Raw genomic sequence first — 9,934 nt, 5'->3', positions numbered from 1 at the left:
TCCTATTCTCTTTAATCCATTCTACCATCACCACTCATAGCAGTATTTCAGACTCTTCTGGCAAGTAGAGTTCTAGTTGAACTAAAATGAAGAAGAGAACCAGAAAAGTTCAAAACCAGTAGAGAGTCAAAGAACCAAGTCTGATTTTCAAAGGAAAATGTTGGTGAGTGTAAAAGTTGGAAATTATATTGTTTCTGAAACTTTAAAAATGATCCTCTTTTACTTTTACATGTTATATGGAACATTTAAAAATGTTAATCTTCAAATAACTTGATTCATTAAATAGCTGTTGAATACTCAATGTCCGATTAATAATAGGAGATAAGACACGTCCACTGGGAGGAATGATACTTCACTAGAATGAAAATTCAAGTGAAAATCTAAGTTCCTTGAGGCAGATACCATGCTGTTGGCCACAGCAGTCTTGGGTCAATGGTAAGGCCTGAAAAGGGAATCACTCATCATATACCCTTTTGATAGACGAATGAATGAATGAATGAATGAATGAGTGGACTACTATATAAACACATGTAACGTTAATGATCTTGGGTTTGTTCAAATAAGAACAAGGCTATGAATTTCCAAGGTATGTCTCCACTGTCAGAACTCCACTGTCAGAAGTTGTAACAAATAATTACAACTTAAGAGTTTGGTGAAAGATGTGAAAAATCCTGATTTTAAGAAAAGATTAAAAAAAAAAACCTGGAAGTTGTGAACTAAGCAGCAGCAGCAGATTTTAGGAACCTTGATGAAATTATTTTAGCAAAAAGCACACTGATCTAACTACAATGAAGAATACAGCTGTTCAGAATAATTGTGATATGGTGAATATAACTTAATGAAATGCTGTTTCTTCAAGGCCCTCAAAAGTCTCCTTCTGGTCCAAAGTGAAACTTCTGTGGAGGGAGTGAAGGAAAAGACAAAGAGAAACCACCACCATGGAGCCTGCACCAGAGCTATTTATTAAGTAACGTTTCTTTTTTTTTTCTTCTTAAAGATTTCATAAACAACTGAAGTATGTACAAAGTCTTACAGCATTTACAGCATAAAAAGTGTCCTATGAGCTGACGAAGGCTAAGGCAGTGCTGCTGGGAGCTCCAGGGCGTGTCTACAAGAGCGAGGAAGCCGAGCATCCCAGGTGGACCCCTTGGCTACTGCAGGATGACTGTCAGCTGAGGGACAGCCAACTAGACCACCTGTAGGACAGGTTATGGGGGAACAAGCTGATATGCAGCCCTACGGATCTTCGGATTGAAAAGCTACACAGAGTCATGTTTCAAGCTCCCTGCAGCCTCACAGGTTAACATATGTATGAGGACATCGTCATGCTGCCCAGATCTGGTTCAGCTACCAAAGGTACTGACTTCTGAAGAGAAGGCTCTAAACTGATATGGCTGGCATTTCCATTTGTGTTCAGTGGTCTTCAGGTAGTTCCTACCACCCAAGCCCCACTCCCCTCTCCCAGATAAAACAATTACAACAAAGGGAAGGAGGAGAATCCACTTGGAATTCTCAACTGAAAAACCATCTTTAAAAAAAATTCAGTATCAGCTCTAGGGTGGCCAGTTCTGTCAAATGATTGATAGTCAAAAAATTTTAAATCAACCCAAATCAGATCAATAGCAACAAGCCCCTCTTAACACCCCACCTCCTGATTTAATCCCCTTCATTGTATCTGATTGTCTTTCCTTGGGGTCAGTATTACACAGAACCATCAACGTTTATACACCAAATCAGACACAGAACATATGTGTCCCCAACCATTACTTGTGTAAATGGCAAGAGGACTGTCAATAATAAATGACTGACACCAGATTCCCCACCTTCTTTCTCAGAAAGCCCAGCCCGGTTCTCTCTGGGATCCCTCACTATCTGTTTGATAGCAGAGCCCGTTTATTTTCCCATTTGGGTCTCAAATGTAGGCAAATAGGCTTTTTTTTTTTTTTTAATTCAAAAAGATGTTACTCCCAACTTAAAAGCCAGTTGATAAAACCTTTAATTAAGACACCATAGCGCGGGATATAAAAACACTAGAACCACATAAATATTGAAGAAGTTGTATACCGTTTTCCGTGTAAACAGTTTTGCCAAAGATCGAAGCCCTAAATTAGGATGTGGCCTGACACTTTGGGGCGGGTGACGCGCGACCGGCCAGGCTCTGCAGCGATGGTAGCCGAGGACGCCAGGTCAGTCCCCGTGTTGGCGGGCATGCAACTGGAAAGACATTGCACAACAAGCAACACAAAGAGAGTGGAGAAGCTCACAACACTTCAAGGAGACCTCACAACCTTCACAAGTGCCGAGGCGCGGACAGAGACCCCCCCTGCCTCCCTCCGGGCGCGCTGCTGCCTCTTACACGTGGGACACCTTCTGCGACTCCCTGGCCTGTTTGATGCTGTACAACCACTTGATAATGCGCGCGTTCCTCTCGATGGCGGAGATGCCGTAGGGCACCCGGTCATTGGCACTGTCATCGTTCCTAAGGTCACTGTTACTGTCCTGAGACTGTTCGCAGTCCGAGCTGATCATGCTGGCGCTGCGGAAGTTGAGCGAGATGATGTCCGAGTTGGCCCGCGCGAAGTTCTCCATGCCCAGGTTCTCCAGCTCCTCTGGATCCAGTCCGCAGTAGTTGAAGAAGCGCTCCACGTCGGCGTCCACGCGGAAATACCTGTCGCTCAGGTCCGACTTGGAGCGCTGCAGCGAGGGTCTCCGGCCCACCCCGCCGGCCGGCTCGGCCGCCTCGGCCTCGGGGGACTTCACTGCGGCCGGGGCGGCCACCTTGGGCTTGGGGGGCAGCGGCGGGGCGGAACTGCTGCAGGGGAGGATGGCCTTCAGGGGCCTGGCCCCGGGCCCTTGGCGGATGTCCGAGGAGCTGTGCGACACGTGCAGAAAGGCGTCGGCGGCGGCGGCGGCGGAAGAGGCGGGTTCGGGCGGCCGGCGGCCCACGTGCGAGCCGCCCTCCTGGGGGCTGCCCCGGCCGGGCGCGGGCCGCGCGCGCAGCGACTCGGCGAACGAGTGCCGGTGCAGCTCGGCCGCGTCAGCCCGGGGCGCCGGCCAGTTCCGCGCGCTGTGCTTGTGGCCCGAGCCCGTGCTCGAGCCTTCGGAGCTGTTGAGAATGTTCTTGAGGATTTCCAGCTTCAGGGTCTCGCGAGGCGCGCCCCCCTCGCTCTTGGCGCCGCCGCCGCCGCCGCCGCCGCCGCCGAAGCCCTTGAGCGTGGGGCTGCCGAGCGCGCGCTTGGCGGCGGGGCACACTGGGGGCTTGGCCAGCACCGCAGGCTTCACGGGCTCCTGCTTGGCGTTGATGACCTCCTGGCTCTTGACGTACTTGGCCTTGTCGGCCTCCAGCCGCTCCACGGCGCTGAGTCTCTTGGGGTTGGGCTCCGCCTGGCGGCGAAAGTAGTCGGGCCCCTTGTTGAGGATGCGCAGGGGCACGGCCGACGTGAAGGTGCCGGCGGGGCTGACCGGCTTCACCATGCTACCTGTCTGTAGGCTCTCCGTGGGCATGGCGGGCACTCTCTCCCCGGCGGCCGTGGTGGATGCTCGTGTGCGCGCCTCCGGATGCGCCGGGCAGACACATGTGCGGGCGGCACAAAGCGCAGCGGATGGTCCGGAACCGAGGGTCAGCGGCGGCGGCAGCGCCTCATCTCCTGCTCGGTCACCGCCCCGGGACTCTAATCCCCTCGCCCCCTCGCCGGCCGGCCGGTGCAGAGAGGCAACCAACCCCCAAGTTCCTTTAATCGGGCCTCGCCGCCTCCTTTCTCCTCCCCGAAGGATGTGGGAGTCTCCTCCAGGTCTTTGTGTTCAACTGCAGGCAGAGCTGAAACACACAACAACCAACCGCGGGTTAGGATGGGCGAGTGACATCACGGCTGTAGCAACAGCGAAGCCGCGCGCCCCCGCCCCGCCGCCCCCGCCCCGGGGTGCCCCCGCCAGCCCGGGAGGGAGGTGATCCCGGCGGCCGCACGGGCCCCCGCCGCCCGCGCCCGGCGCTCGGAAGCCGGCGCAGCTCCGGAAAAAGAGCGGCGGAGGGTTCCCACGCGCCAACTCCTCCTGGCCCCTCCCCATCAGAGAGACCCGCCTCCCGATCACGCCCGGCCCGGCATCACTTAAACCCAAACCCAGGAAACACGAGATGACAGTAGAAATGCTGGTCCGCAAAGCCCGGTTCCCAGTTCCTGACATGCCACTGGATTCCTGTGGCTCTCTTATCTGCTTAAGCTACAGTCTCGGTGACTTCCAAGATGCCTGGTTTGCAATGAAGCAAAACTTCTGACTTCTATCTAACTTTAACAAGAACCTAACACTTCAAAAACTTAAAAGATGGCAAGAAATGACAGTAATCACAAAACAGTTTTTAAAAAGTCAACATGTTTATCTTATTTTCGCTAACCAGTGTATTTGAAAACACCATCTCCTGTAAATGGAATGTGTACTAAGTTCATCTCATTAAATACAAGCTTATTTTAAACTAACCAAGCACCAAACAGACAAGAAAACCCCTAGCAATACTTCTACATCAACCATATAAAAAGATATTCTGATTATAAATGCTCCATGATTTTTCACACAATGCGCAGAAATCAACTGTTTTGTAGGTATTTTTCCAAGTCCCCCAGAGAACTAAGAAGGCAAGCTGAAAGTGTAAATCATACCTAAATATGTTACTTTATAGAAAACTTGTATAACAGTTAAGCGTTCATGGGTCTCATTTATGGCCTTCTGAAAAACTTGACTCCCCCACCCCCCAGCCAAGACCACTACAGTGAAACACTTATTAATACTCCCAAGATAAATCTTTCTACTTAAAGAGATGGCAGTAACAGACCACTTACCTGTCTCCTGAGAAACCTGTACTTGAGTCAGGAAGCAACAGTTAGAACCAGACATGGAACAACTGACTGGTTCAAAATTGGGAAAAAAATATGACAAGCCTATATACTGTCACCCTGCTTATTTAACATATGCAGAGTGCATCATGTGAAATGCCCAGATGGATGAATCACAGGCTGGAATCAAGCTTGCCAGGAGAAACATCAACAACCTCAGATATGCAAATGATACCACTCTAATGGCAGAAAGTAAAGAAGAACTAAAGAGCCTCTTGATGACGGACTGAGAAAGCTAGCTTGAAACTCAACATTAGAAAAAATTAAGATCATGGCATCTGGTTCCATCACTTCATGGCAAACAGAAAGGGAAAGAGTAGAAGCAGTGACAGATTTTATTTTCTTGGGCTTCACAATCACTGCAGATGGTGACTGCAGGCATGAACGTAAAAGACACTTGTCCCTTGGAAGGAAAGCTATGACAAACCTGGACAGCATATTAAAAAGCAGAGACATCATTTTGCTGTCAAAGGTCCATTTAGTCAAAGCTATGGTTTTTCCAGTAGTCATGTATGGACATGAGATTTGGACCATTAAGAAGGTTGAGCACAGAAGAATCGATGCTGGATGTGTAGTGCTGGAGAAGACTCTTTAGAGTCACCTGGATTGCAAGGAGATCAAATTAGTCCATCCTAAAGGAAATCAGTCCTGAATATTCATTGGAAGGAGTGATGATGAAGCTGAAGCTCTAGTACTTTGGGCATCTGAAGCAAAGAGCTGACTTATTGGAAAAGACCCTGATGCTGCGAAAGACTGAGGGCAAGAGAACAAGGTGACAGAGGGCCAGATGGTTAGATGGCATCACCGATTCAATGGACTGAATTTGAGCAAACTCTGGGAGATACTGGAGGACAGGGAAGCCTGGCATGCTGCAGTTCATGGGGTGGCAAAGAGTCAGACATGACTTAGCGTACTAACTACCACTCAGCACATGATACAGTGTCACACTTATCTCTGCAGCCCTCTGAACACCAACGACCTCTCTGTCACTGCTGGCAGAGAACACTGATGAGTGAGCGCATCTGCATTCCAAAAACTGGTTTAGACCCACTCAGCAACGTTGGTTATAATTAGGAGTATTAAGAGAGTAAGTACTAAACTAACATGCTGCTGCTGCTGCTAAGACGCTTCAGTCGTGTCCGACTCTGTGTTACCCCATGGATGGCAGCCCACCAGGTTCCCCCGTCCCTGGGATTCTCCAGGCAAGAACACTGGAGTGGGTTGCCATTTCCTTCTCCAATGCATGAAAGTGAAAAGTGAAAGTGAAGTCGCTCAGTCGTGTCCAACTCTTAGCAACCCCATGGACTGCAGCCTACCAGGCTCCTCCGTCCATGGGATTTGCCAGGCAAGAGTACTGGAGTGGGGTGCCATTGCCTTACTGAAGCTAAAACTCGAATACTTTGGTCACCTGATTTAAAGAACTGACTCATTTGAAAAGACCCTGATGCTGGGGAAGATTGAAGGTGGGAGGAGAAGGGGATGACAGAGATGAGAGGGTTGGATGGCATCACCGACTCAATGGGCATGTGTCTGAGTAAACTCTGGGAGTCGGTGATGAACAGGGAGGCCCAGCATGCTGCAGTCCATCGGGTCACAAAGAGTCGGACATGACTGAGTGACTGAACTGAACTGATTCAAGTAACATATCCAGTAACTAATTTACAAAATAAATAAAGTGGTATTAGTATAAAAAAAATCAGAGCTACCCCTCGTCCGAGGTCAGGGGTGGCAGCCCAAAGGAGCTACCCCACGTCTGAGGTCAGGGGCAGCTGCCAAGAGGAGCTACCCCATGTCTTAGGAATGGTAGCTGCACGGGCGCAGGAGAGCCAAGAGGAGCTACTCCACGTTCAAGGTCAGGAAGGGTGACTTTGTTCAGGGTAAGGAGCAGCCATGAAGAGATATCCCATGTCCAAGGTAAGAGAAACCCAACTAAGATGGTAGGTGTTACAAGAGCATCAGAAGGCTGCTGCTGCTACTGCTGCTAAGTTATCAGAAGGCTGCTGCTGCTACTGCTGCTAAGTCGCTTCAGCCGTGTCCGACTCTGTGCGACCCCATAGACGGCAGCCCACCAGGCTTCCCCGTCCCTGGGATTTTCCAGGCAAGAACACTGGAGTGGGTTGCCATTTCCTTCTCCAGTGCATGAAAGTGAAAAGTGAAAGTGAAGTCGCGCAGTCGTACCCGACTCTAGCGACCCCATGGACTGCAACCCACCAGGCTCCTCCGTCCATGGGATATTCCAGGCAAAAGTACTGGAGTGGGGTGCCATCACCTTCTCCACATCAGAAGGCAGACACACTGAAACCATAATCACAGAAGACTAGCCAATCTGATTGCGTGGACCACAGCCTTGTCTAACTCAATGAAACCAAGCCATGCTGTGTGGGGCCACCCAAGACAGGTGGGTCATGGTGGAGAGGTCTGACAGAATGTGGTCCACTGGAGAAGGGAATGGCAAACCACTTCAGTATTCTTGCCTTGAGAACCCCATAAACAGTATGAAAAGGAAAAATGGTAGGATACTGAAAGAGGAACTCCCTAGGTCAGTAAGTGCCCAATATACTATTGGAGATCAGTGGAGAAATAACTCCAGAAGGAATGAAGGGATGCAGCCAAGGCAAAAACAATACCCAGCCGTGGATGTGACTGGTGACATAAGCAAGGTCCAATGCTGTAAGAGCAATATTGCATAGGAACCTGGAATGTCAGGTCCATGAATCAAGGCAAATTGGAAGTGGTCAAGCAGGAGATGGCAAGAGTGAACATCTACATTCTGGGAATCAGTGAACTGAAATGGACAGGAATGGGTGAATTTAACTCAGATGACCATTATATATACTACTGTGGGCAGGAATCCGTTAGAAGAAATGGAGTAGCCATCATGGTCAACAAAAGAGTCAGAAATGCAGTACTTGGATGCAACCTCAAAAACGACAGAATGATCTCTGTTTGTTTCCAAGGCAAACAATTCAGTATCACGGTAATCCAAGCCCATGCCCCAACCAGTAACGCTGAAGAAGCTGAAGTGAAACGGTTCTATGAAGACCTACAAGTCCTTTTAGAACTAACACCCCCAAAAGATGTCCTTTTCATTATAGGGGACTGGAATGCAGAAGTAGGAAGTCAAGAAACACCTGCAGTAACAGGCAAATTTGGCCTTGGAGTAGAGAATGAAGCAAGGCAAAGGCTAATAGAGTTTTGCCAAGAGAACGCACTGGTCATAGCAGACACCCTCTTCCAACTACACAAGAGAAGACTCTGCACATGGACATCACCAGATGGTCAACACCAAAATCAGATTGATTATATTCTTTGCAGCCAAAGATGGAGAAGCTCTATATAGTCAGCAAAAACAAGACTGGGAGCTGACTGTGTTCAGATCATGAACTCCTTATTACCAAATTCAGACTTAAACTGAAGAAAGTAGGGAAAACCACTAGACCATTCAGATATGACCTAAATCAAATCCCTTATGATTATACAGTGGAAGTGAGAAATAGATTTAAGGGCCTAGATCTGATAGTGTGATCTAGTGTGAACTAGCCTGATGAACAATGGATGCAAGTTTGTGACACTGTAGAGGAGACAGGGATTAAGACTATTCCCATGGAAAAGAAATGCAAAAAAGCAAAATGTCTGTCTGAGGAGGGCTTACAAATAGCTGTGAAAAGAAGAGAAGTGAAAAGCAAAGGAGAAAAGGAAAGATACAAGCATCTGAATGCAGAGTTCCAAAGAATAGCAAGGAGAGATAAGAAAGTCTTCCTCAGCAATCAATGCAAAGAAATAGAGGCAAACAACAGAATGGGAAAGACTAGAGATCTCTTCAAGAAAATTAGAGATACCAAGGGAACATTTCAGGCAAAGATGAGCTCGATAACGGACAGAAATGGTTATGGACCTAACAGAAGCAGAAAACATTACAAACAGGTGGCAAGAATACATAGAAGAACTGTACAAAAAAGATCTTCATGACCTAGATAATCATGATGGTGTGATCACTCACCTAGAGCCAGACATCCTGGAATGTGAAGTCAAGTGGGCCTTAGAAAGCATCACTATGAACAAAGCTAGTGGAGGTGATGGAATTCCAGTTGAGCTATTTCAAATCCTGAAAGATGATGCTGTGAAAGTGCTGCACTCAATATGCCAGCAAATTTGGAAAACTCAGCAATGGCCACAGGACTGGAAAAGGTCCATTTTCATTCCAATCCCAAAGAAAGGCAATGCAAAAGAATGCTCAAACTACTGCACAACTGTACTCATCTAACACGCTAGTAAAGTAATGCTCAAAATTTTCCAAGCCAGGCTTCAGCAATACATGAACAGTGAAATTCCAGATGTTCAAGCTGGTTTTAGAAAAGGCAGAGGAACCAGAGATCAAATTGCCAACATCTGCTAGATCATGAAAAAGCAAGAGGGTTCCAGAAAAACATCTATTTCTGCTTTATTGACTATGCCAAAGCCTTTGACTGTGTGGATCACAATAAACTGTGGAAAATTCTGAAAGAGATGGGAATACCAGACCACCTGACCTGCCTCTTGAGAAACCTGTATGCAGGTCAGGAAGCAACTGTTAGAACTGGACATGGAACAACAGACTGGTTCCAAATAGGAAAAGGAGTACGTCAAGGCTGTATATTGTCACCCTGCTTATTTAACTTCTATGCAGAGTACATCATGAGAAACGCTGGGCTGGAAGAAGCACAAGCTGGAATCAAGATTGCCAGGAGAAATATCAATAACCTCAGATATGCAGATGACACCACCCTTATGGCAGAAAGTGAAGAGGAGCTAAAAAGCGTCTTGATGAAAGTGAAAGAGGGGAGTGAAAAAGTTGACTTAAAGCTCACCATTCAGAAAACTAAGATCATGGCATCTGGTCCCATCACTTAATGGAAAACAGATGGGGAAACACTGTCAGACTTTATTTTTCTGGGCTCCAGAATCACTGCAGATGGTGAATGCAGCCATGAAGTTAAAAGATGCTTACTCCTTGGAAGCAAAGTTATGACCAACCTAGATAGCATATTCAAAACAGAGACATTACTTTG

The 9,934-nt window shown here is 47.8% G+C and overlaps 1 protein-coding gene across 4 annotated transcripts in view; it reads right to left on the bottom strand.

Annotated features, from left to right (window-relative positions):
* Positions 1 to 941: 941 nt before the first annotated feature.
* FAM110B (family with sequence similarity 110 member B) overlaps positions 942 to 9,934 on the bottom strand; it is a 144,464-nt gene continuing 135,471 nt past the window's right edge. For all 4 annotated transcript variants that reach the window (XM_069601025.1, XM_069601027.1, XM_069601026.1 and 1 more), the window contains one exon: positions 942 to 3,817. In XM_069601025.1, coding sequence (XP_069457126.1) covers positions 2,353 to 3,504 — 1,152 coding nt within the window. In that variant the 5' untranslated portion in view covers positions 3,505 to 3,817 and the 3' untranslated portion in view covers positions 942 to 2,352. The remainder of the gene's footprint in view (positions 3,818 to 9,934) is intronic.

This window comes from Ovis canadensis, chromosome 9 (genome assembly GCF_042477335.2).
Source record: "Ovis canadensis isolate MfBH-ARS-UI-01 breed Bighorn chromosome 9, ARS-UI_OviCan_v2, whole genome shotgun sequence".
NCBI classification, from domain to species: Eukaryota; Metazoa; Chordata; class Mammalia; order Artiodactyla; family Bovidae; genus Ovis; species Ovis canadensis.
Note: the sequence above shows the minus strand (reverse complement) of the source record. Positions and strands in the feature narration are given on the sequence as shown.